General features: G+C 38.7%; 1 protein-coding gene across 1 annotated transcript in view; it reads left to right on the forward strand.

Moving 5' to 3' along the window:
- Positions 1–17,574, forward strand: part of LOC149436987 (homeobox protein EMX1) — a 101,878-nt gene that overhangs the window by 65,071 nt on the left and 19,233 nt on the right. Inside the window, exon 2 of the mRNA XM_089661197.1 lies at positions 7,506–7,690. Coding sequence (XP_089517323.1) covers positions 7,506–7,690 — 185 coding nt within the window. The remainder of the gene's footprint in view (positions 1–7,505; positions 7,691–17,574) is intronic.

Genomic DNA, 17,574 nt, shown 5'->3' on the forward strand with positions numbered 1-17,574 from the left:
CTACCTATTCAAGAATCTCTACAAAAGCAATGGAAGAAGATAATTGGGGTATTACTTTAGTAGTAGTAAAAAAGTACAGTGAAGGAAATAAGTATTTGATCCCCTGCTGATTTTGAATGTTTGCCCACTCACAAAGAAATGGTCAATTTAAAAATCGAATGTTCGGTGTATTGTAACACTGAGAGACAGAATAGCAACAAAAAAATTAAAGAAATGCATATCTAACAAATGATGCACTGATTTGCATGTTCATGAGGGAAATAAGTATTTGATCCCCTATCATTCAGCAGGATTTCTGGTTACCAGGTGTCTTTCATACAGGTAACAAGCTGAGATTAGAAGCAGTCTCCTAAAGGGAGTGCTGCTAATCTCATTTTGTTACCTGTATAAAAGACACCTGTCCACAGGAGCAATCAAACAATCAGATTCAAAATCAGAAGGGGATCAAATACTTATTTCCTTCACTGTATCTTGTCATTTTTTAATGAAGGAGGTTCCACTTTAAGGGCCAAACTTAAGAGAGGCGCTAGGGACAGTGCGGTCAGTGATCTCAGAGGTTGCAACCAAGAATGGAGCAGCACTGCATTAGGGACTGGTTATAGACATGTATTTTCATGGATGTGATGGAACGTCTTCCCACATTAACACAGCTTCCCCTAATATAAGGGAAGGAGGCCAGGTGTGTGCAGTGAAGTGTGTTCAGTTTTCACACAATTGCAGGTAAAACACATCTGATAGTGCCTGAAAACGCCATAATGAAATGACAAGCTGTTAATTAGCGAGGAATGGAAATGACACGTTCCCTGCGATCTGTGGTGACCATGATGTCACTTATGTTCTCTGCTACAACAGTGACATCATTTATGTTTTTAGTGTGAAATGATGTGTATTTCAGGATATTATAAGCACATTTCTATCAACAACCCCTGATAATCAAATTACTAGTACAAGAAAACACCAAAATATTACTGTCTTCATTTGAGGACAAAAAGAATACCATTCCCATGTTGTGTGAGGACAAAAATACCATTCCCATCTTGTGTGAGGACAAAAAAAAATACCATTCCCATCTTGTGTGAGGACAAAAAAATACCATTCCCATCTTGTGTGAGGACAAAAAATACCATTCCCATCTTGTGTGAGGACAAAAATACCATTCCCATCTTGTGTGAGGACAAAAAATACCATTCCCATCTTGTGTGAGGACAAAAAATACCATTCCCATCTTGTGTGAGGACAAAAAAATACCATTCCCATCTTGTGTGAGGACAAAAATACCATTCCCATCTTGTGTGAGGACAAAAAATACCATTCCCATCTTGTGTGAGGACAAAAATACCATTCCCATCTTGTGTGAGGACAAAAAATACCATTCCCATCTTGTGTGAGGACAAAAAATACCATTCCCATCTTGTGTGAGGACAAAAAAATACCATTCCCATCTTGTGTGAGGACAAAAAAAAAAACCATTCCCATCTTGTGTGAGGACAAAAAAAAATACAATTCCCATCTTGTGTGAGGAAAAAAAAATACAATTCCCATCTTGTGTGAGGATAAAAAATACAATTCCCATCTTGTGTGAGGACAAAAAAATACCATTCCCATCTTGTGTGAGGACAAAAAAATACCATTCCCATCTTGTGTGAGGACAAAAAAATACCATTTCCATCTTGTGTGAGGACAAAAAAATATCATTCCCATCTTGTGTGAAGACAAAAAAAATACCATTCCCATCTTGTGTGAGGACAAGAAATACCATTCCCATCTTGTATGAGGATGAAATAATACTACCTGTACAATATGTGAGAGCAACAAGAGCATCTCCAACTTCTCTGAGATTAAAAACATGAAAATCGATACAATATTTTGTTTGAGGCCAACAATATTATGCCCATTTAGTGTGAAGGCGCCATCTCCATATTGTGTGAGCCAATACCATTGTCCAGGGCTTTTCTTTCCCCCTTCCAAGTCACCCTTTGTCTCTGGCTCCTGCCCACCTCCGAGCACTGTCCATTCGTTCCACCCCCTATCCAGCTCCCAGTACCGCCCCTTTTATAGAAAACAGAAAAGTATCATTTTGTGATGCTCAGTAATTTGTATGGAATTTGTTAATGATAACAAGAAAAGGAGTAAAAAGGATCCCCTGCGGCCTGCAACAATAGTTCCCCCCACCAACAACAGATCTCACCCAGCAACATTCGTTCCTCCACCAGCAACAGTAGATTGCCCAAGCAAAAATAGACCCCCGGAAACAAAAACACCCCCCACCCCCAGCAACAACAGATCAACCCCAAGGAACAATAGATTTTCTAGTAGCCAGCATTATTAGGCCTTCCAGCAGCTAGAAACAAGAGACCCTTCACTCAACAGCAGATCCCTCCCAGCAACAATACCCCCCCCAGCAGCAATAGACCCCCCAGCAACAACATACCATTCGATCAAAAATAGATCCCCACCAGTGACAATAGACCCCCCCAGGAACCAGTATCAATGAACCCTCCAGCACACCTTGCCATTATATACATTCTGTGCTGACCGATTCAGTGGGGACTGCGCACCCCCTCCCCCCCAACATTCTCGTGTTTCGCTGAAAAAAAGCCCTGCCATTGCCATATAATGAGGTGGTACTAAAACCCTCTCCTCAAGTGTGAGTGCACCAATATCATGCCCATATAGTGTGAGGGCACCAATATCATGCCCATATAGTGTGAGGGCACCAATATCATGCCCATATAGTGTGAGTGCACCAATATCATGCCCATATAGTGTGAGGGCACCAATATCATGCCCATATAGTGTGAGGGCACCAATATCATGCCCATATAGTGTGAGGGCACCAACATCATGCCCATATAGTGTGAGTGCACCAATATCATGCCCATATAGTGTGAGGGCACCAATATCATGCCCATATAGTGTGAGGGCACCAACATCATGCCCATATAGTGTGAGTGCACCAATATCATGCCCATATAGTGTGAGGGCACCAATATCATGCCCATATAGTGTGAGGGCACCAATATCATGCCCATATAGTGTGAGGGCACCAACATCATGCCCATATAGTGTGAGTGCACCAATATCATGCCCATATAGTGTGAGGGCACCAATATCATGCCCATATAGTGTGAGGGCACCAACATCATGCCCATATAGTGTGAGGGCACCAATATCATGCCCATATAGTGTGAGGGCACCAACATCATGCCCATATAGTGTGAGTGCACCAATATCATGCCCATATAGTGTGAGGGCACCAATATCATGCCCATATAGTGTGAGGGCACCAATATCATGCCCATATAGTGTGAGGGCACCAACATCATGCCCATATAGTGTGAGTGCACCAATATCATGCCCATATAGTGTGAGGGCGCTAAAACCATGCCCATATAGTGTGAAGGCATCAATACCATGCCCATATAGTGTGAGCGCATCAATATCATGCCCATATAGTGTGAGGGCACCAATATCATGCCCATATAGTGTGAGGGCATCAATACCATGCCCATATAGTGTGAGTGCACCAATATCATGCCCATATAGTGTGAGGGCACCAACATCATGCCCATATAGTGTGAGTGCACCAATATCATGCCCATATAGTGTGAGGGCGCTAAAACCATGCCCATATAGTGTGAGCGCATCAATATCATGCCCATATAGTGTGAGGGCACCAATATCATGCCCATATAGTGTGAGGGCTCCAATATCATGCCCATATAGTGTGAGGGCACCAATATCATGCCCATATAGTGTGAGGGCACCAATATCATGCCCATATAGTGTGAGGGCACCAATATCATGTCCATATAGTGTGAGGGCACCAATATCATGCCCATATAGTGTGAGGGCTCCAATATCATGCCCATATAGTGTGAGGGCACCAATATCATGCCCATATAGTGTGAGGGCACCAATATCATGTCCATATAGTGTGAGGGCATCAATATCATGCCCATATAGTGTGAGGGCATCAATATCATGCCCATAAAGTGTGAGGGCACCAATATCATGTCCATATAGTGTGAGGGCACCAATATCATGCCCATATAGTGCGAGGGCACCAATATCATGCCCATATAGTGTGAGGGCATCAATATCATGCCCATAAAGTGTGAGGGCACCAATTAAATGAACATTTTTATTTTGTTTTGGATGCATTTGTTCATTGAAGAATTTTATTTCATCATATTTGTTATGTTGAATCAATTTGTTTTCTGAATTTGTTTCGTATGTTCAGCATTTGTTCCATATGTTCTTTGCTCCAGAAGGATTCAATAAATGTTGCAGTTTTTCCCAGAAGATTGCTATATAATTGATATGTTCTTGTTTCAGATGGATTGGATTTGGATGAATTCAATATTTTTTCAGACACTAGTCCAATCCACAACCCACTGGCATGACCTGATTAGACAATATCTACTGATGTCATGTGCATCCGAATTAACAAATGAAATGAAATTCGGATCCATTTGTTATCCCAATCAGAATCATTGAACAAATTTAAACATTTAATTAATTTCCCCATGAGCCTGAACTACTATCACATCATGGGATGTCATCTGACTGAAATGAATGTTTTTTATTCAGATTCATTGACATTCATTACTATGTCCATTCGGAGACATATATACATCCAAATCTGTGAAAATTACATTTCCGTCTTAAAAAAAAAAACAACATGTCTAACCCCAATACCATTTCCACATAGAGTGAGTGCACCAATACTGTTGTCATATAGTGAGAGGGTACTAAAACCCTCTCCAGATGTAAACAAAAGGATTGCTGACATCGAACATTTTTGGTCTGGTATGGATTTTAAGGAGAAGCCCCATGTCAAAATTAAAAAAAAAATGGTGTGGGGTCCCCCCCAAATCTATACCAGACCCTTATCTGAGCATGCAGCCTTAAAGCCAGGAAAGTGGGGGAACAAGCAAGCACCCCCCTTCCCACCTGAACCTTACCAGGCCACATGCCCTCAAAGTGTGAGGGCACCAATACAATATCCTTCTTTATCGATTCTAAAATCTCCATTTAATATGAAGGCAATAATAACACCTTCATATAATGTAAGGGCATTGATACTATCTCCGCATAGTGAGAAAGCGTCAATACCAACTCCATATAGGGTGATACAATTTCCATCTTTTGTGAGGGCATCACTATTGTTTCTATTTCCCCATCTCAGTTAGTGTGATGGCACCATCCCCATCCCCATAGATTATGGGGACACAGATACCATATCCACATGGGGAAAGGGGCACCAACTCTATCTCCATTAGGGTGAGGGCACCATCCTCATCTCTACAGACTATAGGGGGGTCGATAACATATCCATATAGGGTGAGGACACCACACTATCTCCATAAAGACTAAGGGCACCAACACCATTTCCATATAATGTGAGGGTACTAACCAGGGGCGGACTGACAACTCATGGGGCCCCTGGGCAATAGGGGATCATGGGGCCCCTGTGTCCTTGTCCAAACTCAAAGAAGCCTATGAAAAAGGTACCAGGGGCATCTCATGGGGCCCCCTACTGACCCCAGGCCCTCGGGCAGTGTCTGAGTTTCCAAATGGTCAGTCCACCCCTGGTACTAACACCATATCCAATTTGTGTTATACCTGTAGTCCAGCATACTGGCTCAGTAGTTAGCATTCTTCATCATGCAGGGTTCCTGGGTTCAGTTCCCACCAAGTTTTGATTTACAAATTCTGTCATTTATTCTGTCATATTTCTGTGTCTTGTTCAGTTTCAAAAACATTCTGATAGCTTAATTGGCTATTTTGCTAACTACCTTTTGTGTGTGTTATCAGTTTGTGGCAGGAACATCAGGCTGTAATGTCCTGGTATGAAGGTTCTATGCATTCTCTATACAGCTGGTTGTACCTGCAGTGCTTGGAATTAGGATATATCTTACAGAGTCAGTCCATATCTTAACAAAGCTAGGTTTTCTGACTTGGGTTTTTAATGTTATTCATTTCCTGATATTGTGATAGGTCCGTGACATCATTTTCCTATTTTTGTGGTCAATGATAGCATCATCATCCAGTATGAGGCAAATGATAAGATCTCCCTAAAGCCTGAGGCCCCTATGTGGGTAGTGATTACTTTCTCATGTATGAAGACAATATTGTTATCTCCATATTGCGTGAAGGCAATGGTATCTGACCTCAGCTCCTTATCATGTAAGGACATTGAATTAAACAAGTGACCTAATCTCTATATTGTAAAATGCAATGGTAGTACCTTTCGATTTGTAATGGTAGAGATGTTTTCTACATGTTGTGTGAGAACAAGGACATCATGACCATATTACATGATAGCAATCACATTCATTTTATGGAAGGGCAGAGACATGATGTCCCTGTTGTGAGGTAAGAGGCATAGCATGTATGTTGTATGAGAATGGTAACATGGAGCCAGTTTGATTGAGGGCAGTAGCATGATTTCATGTTAAGTCACTATCATGAGGTTCATGTAATGTGGGGGCAGTGATATGATGTCCATATCATGTATGAACACTGTCATGACATCCATGTTATTTGACGGCAGTGACATTACATGTCATGAGAAGGTGGTGACAGAGGGCCTTAAATACACTATAGGGCCTAGAGTTTGTGGACACCTGAGCATCACACCTATTTGAGCTTTTTAGACATCCCATTTCAAAACCATTAATATGGACTTCCCTTTATTTTCAGCTATAACAGTCTTTGCTCCACTGTGAAGACTTTTCACAATAATTTGGAGTGTGCCTTGTGTCCATTTTGCCAAAAAAGCATAACATCAGGGACTGATGTTAAATAGGAAGATCTGACTTGAAATACGCCTTCCAAATGATGAAAGCTGTTCAGTAGGGTTGAGATCAGAGCTCGATGAAGGCCACTGAAGTTCCTGCATCTCAAACTATATCTTTATGGAGTTGTTTTATGCACAAGGGCACAGAGGAACAAAAAAGGTCCTTTCCTGAAATCATTGCCACAAGGTGGGAAGTGCATAATTGTCTAAAACGTTGTTGTACACTATACCATTAATAGTGGCCTTCACTGGAAACACCTTAACTCAATTATTTAGAGGGGTTACCACATACTTTTGACCATGTAGATATTTGTAACGGTCATTTGTCCCCAAACCATATAACCAGGGGCGGACTGACAACTCATGGGGCCCCCGGGCAATAGGGGATCATGGGGCCCCTGTGTCCTCACCCACACTCAAAAAAGCCTATGAAAAAGGTACCAGGGGCATCTCATGGGGCCCCCTATTGACCCTGGGTCCTCGGGCAGTGCCCGAGTTTCCAAATGGTCAGTCCGCCCCTGCATATAACCATATATTATGTCAATGCGTTCCTACTAAGAACTTGATACAAGCCTACTTATTGGTTATTATGGGGGAATAACTCCAGATCGTAGTAAGAAGATCTTACTTACATAAGGCCAGTCTTTGTGTCCTTGTTGTGTGTGCACATGAGGGTGACTCCTTCATTAATCTGTTCCAGGCAGCGATGTGTCTCAGGAGAGCCTTCTTCTACATGGACCCTTCGCCAGGAAGCCTAAGAGAATCAGAACAGCCTTTTCTCCCTCACAGTTGCTGCGGCTGGAGAGGGCCTTCGAGAAGAACCATTATGTGGTGGGGGCAGAGAGGAAACAGCTGGCCAGTAGCCTCAGCTTGTCGGAAACACAGGTAAATACAGGAATCTGTGTACCCTGCTACTGTCTTTGTACTGCGCAGTACATCGTTCTTCATATCCCTATATCACAGTCTCATAAAGTCAGCATATTCAGCAGTATCAGCAGTCTGTAAAATGAAAACAGCGTATGAGGTTGGAGGAAAAAGTACCCATTTCATGGCACTAAAAATATATAAAGACTTAGAAACAGTCCAAATTTTACTTAAATAAATGCTTAAGGACTTTATTTGAATTATTTGATAGGTGGATAGGGCTCTGTGCAACAACTATTTTTATGGATGACAGTTGCAATCAGGTTAGAGCAAGAACGGGTATAGATCACTCATGTCAACCAGCAAAATGGGCCAGGACACAATCAATGACAATATAAAGCGAGGTAATGAAATATAATTGCAGTGAAAAATGTAAGAACTGCCAGTACATGTTATGAAGCAAATGTTATAAGGTCAACTTGCACACTAAGAAGAAATAATAAAGCTGTCTCTGCTCCAAGCCCACCTCAAGCCCCCTGACCCCCTTGGTGGCTCAAGGAGAGTTGTCTGAGGTTTGAACCCAACTTAACCACCCTTTATTCTGAAATAGAGAGGTTACATGAAGACCTAGAAGTATATAGCATCAAGTCTAATTGATTCATCTCAGAGCTGGGTTTGGTCATAGCTCTCAGTTCTCCACACAGCAAACACTCCATCTCAAAGCTGGGTCAGAAGAATATCACACAGCCCTCTGTTCTCCATCTATTTTACAGCTAAGTCAAGTCTTCGTACAGCTCTTAATTCTCTGTATAATGAGCAATCTCAGAGCTTGGTTAATTTATCACACAGTCCTAAGGCCTTGGTGTATATCAACCAACCTATCTCAGAACTGGCTCAGATCTTTACACAGCTTTCGATATACAAATACTGTAAATCCACGTCATAGCTGGCTATCCGTATACCAACCATATCATCTCAGAGTTGGAACAAGACCTCACATACCTTTCATTTTTCTGTATATTAATATAACCAATCAATGTTAGCACAGGCTTGAATCTCCACACAGATCTAAATATACCGACCAATCCATCTCAGAGCTTAATCAGGACTTATGAAGTTCTCATTTTTCAGTATAGTAACCAATGCAGCTTAAAACTGTCTCAGGTCTTCACACAGCTCTCCATATACCAACCAATCTATCTCAGAGCTGGGTCAACTCTTCAAAGCCCTTAGTTTTCTGTACAATAGCCCATTCATCTTAAAGATACCTCAGTTTCTCACACAGCTCCCCATATACCAACCAATCTATCTCAGAGCTTGGTCAACACTTCAAAGCCCTCAGTTTTCTGTGTAATAGCCCATTCATCTTAAAGATACCTCAGTTTCTCACACAGCTCCCCATATACCAACCAATCTATCTCAGAGCTGGGTCAACTCTTCAAAGCACTCAGTTTTCTGTGTAATAGCCCATTCATCTTAAAGATACCTCAGTTTCTCACACAGCTCCTCATATACCAACCAATCTATCTCAGGGCTGGGTCAACTCTTCAAAGCCCTCAGTTTTCTGTGTAATAGCCCATTCATCTTAAAGATACCTCAGTTTCTCACACAGCTCTCCATATACTGACCAATCCATCTCGGAGTTTTGTAAAGTTCTCATCCAGTTATCTGTATATCAACCAATCTATCAGGTTATCCTACAGTCCTCAGTGTTCTGTATGCTAATCAAGATATCTCAGAGATGGGTCAGGCCCCAGACACAGCCCCCAGTTCTTCATGTGGCAAAAAAAAACCCCTGGATTAAGTCCCCATACAGCCCAGAGTTCTCTATATATCAGCCAATTCTTCCTGGGATTGGATTAAGACTTTGAACAGTCTTCATATCTCCATGTGGAAAACTACTGAGTCTGGACCTCAAAAAGCTCCTAGATCCATTTACAGCTTGTCAAAACAATAGCTGCAAATCACAAAAATATCCATCTTGATACTTTACTTTCGACAGGAACATTTTAAAGTATCCAATTATATGGCTTTAAATGTGTCAACAGATAGACTCAACCAAAATCATACCGAGTGGGTTCAACCTAAACCCATTGGTTCAGATGCATAGCATCCAAGCACCGATGTATAAGGAATTCTTGCCAAAAACCTCAAGGAGGACCAACAAATTCCTTAGCTTTATTCACTTTAGAAAACAAAGTGATTCCTCCATACCCAAAACATGTAAGTAATGTCAAGTGATTACACATATTTGTTAAAACACAAAAATTAGGTTAGAGCAACCATGATTATGAAACTCTTAATGCTTCTCTTAAACCATGAATCAATTTAAGTCCCTTTCAAAAATATCAAGCATATCCCCTTGATAAATACGATGGCCCAAAAATAAAAATAACAACAGTAATGGTATTATATAGTAACACCCGCAAGAGGAACAAAATCAGGAGACCTTGTTGTCTGTACCTAATTTTCAGTTGCTTCTAACTGGCTTGCCATACCTGTGTGCTACCTACTATCATCCATCCTCGCTTGCTTTTTATCCTAAGCACTTGAACGAATCAATTCACGAAGTGTGGCAAATTTGGAAAATGTTGCATTTTACGACCCATTGCAAACTTCTATTTTGACTAAAAGGGCCCTGTGAATCATTGGTCTGACTAGGCTTAGGGTCATCTCCTTTTTTTTATTGGCTCGGTCACTTGCTTTCTGCTTGGCGAACGTACCGTAATGAATATGTCCCCTCCACATCTACAGCAAGCTTGCCGCATCCACACATGAGCAGCAATAGAAATCGGATACGCTGGGGTATTTGTGTACAGACTGAGACACATTTTCTAGAAACCATCTGTGAGATTCCTCAGCTTTGTATGCTAATATTTCCATTTATAATCGCATATTCCGACACCCGCACATGTTCCTGTTGCACACGCGGCTCTGCTCTCGGCTGCTTGCTGAACGTCACACACATCCATTAGAATCCTGCGGAGTTCTGCCTTCCAAATATTTAACACTATGACCTTTTCTTCTAAAGAACACACAATAGGCAGAATCATAATACAGAGGAGATGAACCATGAAGTACTCTCACAACACACTACACAAAGATGGTAGACCTCAGAGCAATAAAAGGGCCAGTGTTGACATGCTTTTCTTTGGGTCTGAACTGCTTCTTCTTCTGTACAAGTCAATGGGAACACAAAAGCAGCTTGAAGCAGGTTGAGGCAACTTACAAGGAGCTGAAATACATTTCAAATGCCCCTGCCCATAAACCGTGAACGATCTTAGAAGCATCTCCAACTGATCTTAGGTAAGTAGAATGTACCTGAAAGAAAGATGCATTGTACATGGACTCTAGCCCCTACAGTGCAAGTCTGAGGACTTTATACCATCAATTCTCCAATTCTAGCAGGATTATAGATTATGAAATAGCAAGATTATAGAACTGCAATAGTACTATGGTAAGTTAAAGTAATGACTTGTTTACTGATGGGATGAGCTTGGGTTTAGTCTGAACCAAGATGGAAACTGTCAGCGCCATGCCATTCAGCTGTGTGTTGGGAATTCCTTTCCCGCAGCTACATGTCACGAAGGATCAGGGATGCTCATGACATTATTGACCTAATATGTGCATATGGCATGACAATATCTTTGACCTAATATGGCCTTGTGGTTATATTAGGTCAATAATGTCACAAGCATCCCCGCCCCTTTGTAAACACGCAGCTGTGGGGTGGGTAATACCCCGTCCTCAGCTGATAGACCTGGCATTGTCGGCATTCTTCTGGGTTTGGACCAAACTCAAGCCAAGCCCAAGTTCATCCCTTCACAGTGAACAAGTCATAACTTTAGCTTTGTTTTTGCAGTTCCATAACCACTACATTTTGAAGTTTTTTAATGTCCATTTATGTTGGGCTGCTGTAAAACTCAAAGACATAAGTCAAAAAAGTGGAGACCAATTATTTGTTCAATGGCTTGCCAGAAATGGGGATCTAATGGGCCACATTGGCAGCACTGACAGCTTTCTTCTGGGTTTGGACCAAATCCAAGCCAAAGCCAAGCTCATCCCTTCATAGTGAACGAGTCATAACTATAGCCATGTTATTGCAGTTATACAATGACTACAGTTTGTGGTTTTGCAATGTCTATTTCTGTTGGGCTGCTGTAAAACCCAACAACACAAGTCAAAAAAATGGAGAATGAAAATTGCTAAATGATTTTCCAGAATTTGGGATCTGATGGGCCACGTTGGCAGCACTGACAGCTTTCTCCTGGGTTTGGACCAAATCCAAGCCAAACCCAAGCTCATCCCTTCATAGTGAACAAGTCATAACTGTAGCTTTGTTATTGCAGTTCTACAATGACTACAGTTTGTGGTGTTGCAATGCCTATTTCTGTTGGACTGCTGTAAAACCCAATGACACAAGTCAAAAAAAATGGATAATAATAATTTGGGATCTGATGGGCCACATTGGCAGCAGTGACAGCTTTCTTCTGGGTTCGGAACCAAATCCAAGCCAAACCCAAGCTCATCCCTTCATAGTGAACAAGTAATTTCTTCAGCTGTGTTATTGCAGTTCTATAATGACTACATTTTGTGGTTTTGCATTGTCCATTTCTGCTGATCTGCTGTAAAAATCAGACATAAGTAAAAAAAAGAGGAGAAGTAAGTCAAAAAGGTGGAGAACAGTTATTTGTTCAATGGCTTTGCAGAAATGGGGATCTAATGGGCCACATTGGCAGCACTGACAGCTTTCTTCTGGGTTTGGACCAAATCCAAGCCAAACCCAAGCTCATCCCTTCATAGTGAACAAGTCATAACTGTAGCTTTGTTATTGCAGTTCTACAATGACTACAGTTTGTGGTGTTGCAATGCCTTTTTCTGTTGTGCTGCTGTAAAACCCAATGACACAAGTCAAAAAAATGGAGAATAATAATTGCTAAATGGCTTTCCAGAATTTGGGATCTAATGGGCCACATTGGCAGCACTGACAGCTTTCTTCTGGGTTCGGAACCAAATCCAAGCCAAACCCAAGCTCATCCCTTCATAGTGAACAAGTAATTTCTTCAGATTTGTTATTGCAGTTCTATAATGACTACATTTTGTGGTTTTGTGGGTTTGCATTGTCCATTTCTTGTCTGATCTGTTGTAAAAATCAGACATAAGTAAAAAAAGTGGAGAAGTATTCACTTAATGGTTTTCCATTATTGAGGACCTGATGGGCTACATTGGTGGCACTGACAGCTTCCTTCTGGATTTGGACTAAACCCAAGTCAAACTCTAGTTCATCTCTTCATAGTGAACAACTGTTTGGCCTTGCTCTAACCACCATTTAATGGTTGAACTGGGTGGACTTTTGTCTTTTTTCAGCCAGACTATGTAACCTTCCTGATTTGGACCTCACTCAAGCTCATCCCTAATAATAGACTACCAGGGAGTAGCACCTAAGTGTAACCCTAAAAATGAACCTTTTGATCTATTAAATATTCTTTGAAAAATGTTATATTATTTCTGCCAGACATCCAGTGCTGTCCTGTCCTGTGCACCGGAACCCCCTTCCCCTATGCTTTGGAGATGTGGAGGAGGAGAGGTGTTCTGTAGTCCCAACACACTTCCTGTTCCTCTATACAATTAAGCACAATTAAAATTTAAGATTGTCTGGTGGTCAATTGGAATAACAAGGTAATTCTGAAGAGAATGAAATTTCCTTTAAGTTACAAAACGACTATGTGCAGCTGTTGAATGAGTTGTATCAATTGCTTTGCAAAGGTAGAGTTTTCTTTTAAAGTAGTAAAACTTATCCGACGACGCCGGAAAAGTGAAATTTATTCAGCGCCAACAGACAGCGCATGCTGGCAGGCACCACGTGGCACAAACATTTAACATTTCTAATATATTACTGGAGTCCCACTGTGCGCTCCATATTAAGTAACAGCGCACGGCAATGAAAAAGCACTTAATAGGGATCGCCACCTACAAGTAATGTATTTGTCGATAATTCCACCATATGTTGTGATACACCTATAAACGTTTCTCTCTCTCTTTCACCTCCCAGAGCTCCCTGCGCCGACTCCTCCGCTGCCAGGAATATAAAAACCTTGCTTTGTCCGCCGGTTTAAACGCAAAAAAGGCATTTGCATGCGGCTGGGAGGGGTGAGAACGCTGGTGGTAGGTGAAGGCTTGCCATTGGTGGAGGCATTAATGGATATGTAAATGAGTCAGCAGTTCGAGATTGCGGGAACTTTTGCCTTGCAGGGGTGACGTCTGTATAAATTTGAATTTTTGACAGAAATGAGAAGGCCCAGGGTAGGAGAGGCGGATAGAGTAATTTGGAATTACTGTCAGCTATACTTGCCCCGGCCCGACTTAAATAAGCCGCATTGAAATATCCAGGAATTGTATTAATATTCACGGGTTCATCATGTATTTTACACTCAAATGCAACAGTGGACATATTGGTCAAAGGTCTTACCTGCCTCATGAAAGGTTTGGATCTTTTCATCAATATTGGTTAAAGATATTAAAAAAATACTTTTTTTTTCTTCAAAATAGATATTTGCTTCTGCACTAAAACACCTCCCTTATTTATTTATTTATTTTTTAACTTGAGATAGATAGATAGATAGATAGATAGATAGATAGATAGATAGATTTTAAAACACTACTACTACTACTAATACTAATAATAATAATAAATAGCTAAAATTGATAATATAAATAAGATAGATAGTAATATTAATATAATAATAATAATAATAATAAGACTAGATAGATAGATTTTAAAATACTACTACTACTAATAATAATAATAATTAGCTAAAATTTATAATATAAATAAGATAGATAGATAGATAGATAGATAGATAGATAGATAGATAGATAGATTTAAATAAAATACTACAACTGCTACTAATAATAATAATAAATAGATAAAAGTTATACTGTAAATAAGATAGACATATAGATAGATAGATAGATAGATAGATAGATAGATAGATAGATAGATAGATAGATAGATAGATAGATTTTAAAATACTACTACAACTACTACTAATAATAATAATAAATAGCTAAAATTGATAATATAAATAAGATAGATAGATAGATAGATAGATAGATAGATAGATAGATAGATAGATAGATACCATACAATAGATAGAGAGATAGATAGATGGATAGAGGGATGGATGGATAGATAGATAGATAGATGCAGATAGATAGATAGATAGATAGATAGATAGATAGATAGATAGATAGATAGATAGATTTAAATATAATACTACAACTGCCACTAATAATAAATAGATAAAAGTTATACTATAAATAAGATAGACAGACAGATAAAGAGATAGATAGAGAGATAGATAGATAGATAGATAGATAGATAGATAGATAGATAGATAGATACCATACAATAGATAGATAGATAGATAGATAGATAGATAGATAGATAGATAGATAGATAGATAATAGTAATAATAATAACTAAAAAATAATATTAATAAAAGATAGATCGATAGATAAATAGATAGATAGATTTTAATATACTGCTACTACTACTATTACTACTACTACTAATAATAATATTAATAAAAATAGATAAAATTAATAATATAAATTAGATAGATAGATAGATAGATACTTAGATAGATAGATAGATAGATAGATAGATAGATAGATAGAAATATAATACTACAACTACTACTACTAACGATATTAGATAAAGGTTATAATATAAATAAGATAGATAGATAGAGAACAGATAGATAGATTGATTTAAATATAATACTACAACTACTACTACTACTAATAAATAGATAATAGTTATACTGTAAATAAGACAGACAGACAGATAGAGAGATAGATAATAGTAATAATAATAACTAAAAAATAATATTAATAAAAGATAGATAGATAGATAGATAGATAGATAGATCGTAATATTAATAAAATAATAATAATATTATTAATGATAGATAATAGTAATAGTAATAATGATAGATAATAGTAATAATAATAATAAAAAAAATAGATAAAAGTAATAATATAAATAAGATAGATATAATAATATGAATAATAATAAATATAAACAAGTAATATGAAAAATAATAACTGAAATATAAAAGTAATATTAATAGAAAATAATAAAATAATAATAATAATAATAGGGTGATAAACAGATAATAAAAGTATTATAAAATAGATAAATAACACCAAAAGTAATAATGATAACAATATTAGCAATAAAAGATGGATTATGAAGTTACAACACTAAAATATAGCAAAACCAGCGTATATACACCATTACTTACTATACACCATGCACCCTTATATCTGTCAAACACACAACCGCTTTATTTTTTTCTCAAAAATAACCTAATAAATATTCAAGGTAATACAAGTATATATATATATATATATATATATATATATATATATATATATAATTAATAAAATTCTCCAATGTATCATTCTTAAAAAATCTGTGCATAGTGAATTGACAGACAGCACAGCCCTAGGGGAAAAAAAATTACTGCAGTATTTTAATTTAAATCTTCGTGATAGCCCATTCCATGAGAACATTGATTGACATTACAACAAAAAACTAGGAATGCGCACCTGTGCATGTTCCTAGTTTCCATATCACACTGTCAAACTACGTCAAGTTAACTGACACTGTTATATTTGGTCTGGGCATCTAGACTTCAATCACCAATGGCATCATAGGGGATGAAAACATTAGTAAGGTGTTCCCTTCTCTCTACTTTTGCTGAGAAAACACAATCCTCTACAGGCCAATTTTACATATTCCACAGATGTTGTTACATGTTTCTGTTCTGCAAATACCAAGAAAGGCCAATGCGCACTTTTTTAAAGTGAGGGAGGGGAAAGTGCTACGGGAAGAAGGCGGGAGGTCTGCCTGCTATAGTCACATGATCGTTCCTGGTGTTGTAATAAGAGGAAACAGTAAACCAATCACATGATCTGGAAATTATTTTTGCTGGGGTTGTTCTGTGCGCAAAAACTGAATGTACCGGGGTTACCATGGCCGGAAGAATGTGCCACTTTAAATTTTGGTTTAAAAAGTTATGGACCGCTGGAGGTTAAAATGGGAAAGTTATTTTTTAAATAAAATAATAATAATAATAAAAAATATAATAATAATTATTATGATTAATAATAAAGAATAAGAATACAAAACTCATAATTATAGTAAAAATAATACAAAACAACTCCAGCCAAATTTTTTTTTGTAAGTTTTGAGTGGGGAAGTGGGGTTCTGTTTATAGAAAGAGAATGGTCGGGGAAATGGAACATTCTATTCCTTGCCACAAACCATTTCTGAGCAGCAGAATTAAATTTGTAAAAATTATTTTACAGTCAAAGCGATATTACCTTTTTTCTTTTAAGTTAAGTATTGTGTAGAAACAACAACTGAACTGGTAACACTGTAAGGCCTCATGCACACAGGACATTTTTATCCTCCCTTCTCTCCAGGGGAGGAAAGAGCAGCGAAAAAAACAAGTTTAAAGCCACATTTTGTAAATGCATTTAGCAGTGATTAAGCGTGTCAAGTCTATGGGTGTTCATTCATTCCATTGGCCATAATATTAATTCATTGAATGACTGAACGCTTAGGCAACTAAATGTGCCTAGTGTTTATGTGCATTGGGGCACCTCTACTATTTTCTTATAAAAAAAACGCTCCTTTCCTGAATGTGCAATGATGGTTTTTTTTCTGCCTCTAAATGCCTGTACATGTGTGCAAGGTTTATTTACTAAAGCTGGAGAGTCCAAAATCAGACTCCCTTCTGCATAGAAACCAATCAGCTTCCAGGTTTCATTGCCAAAGCTTCATTGAACAAGCTGAGGTTAGAAGCTGATTGGTTTCTATGCAGAAGGGAGTC

Source organism: Staurois parvus, unplaced genomic scaffold (assembly GCF_062004578.1).
Source record: "Staurois parvus isolate SC_StPar_1 unplaced genomic scaffold, SC_StPar_1.0 ptg001325l, whole genome shotgun sequence".
Classification (NCBI taxonomy): Eukaryota; Metazoa; Chordata; class Amphibia; order Anura; family Ranidae; genus Staurois; species Staurois parvus.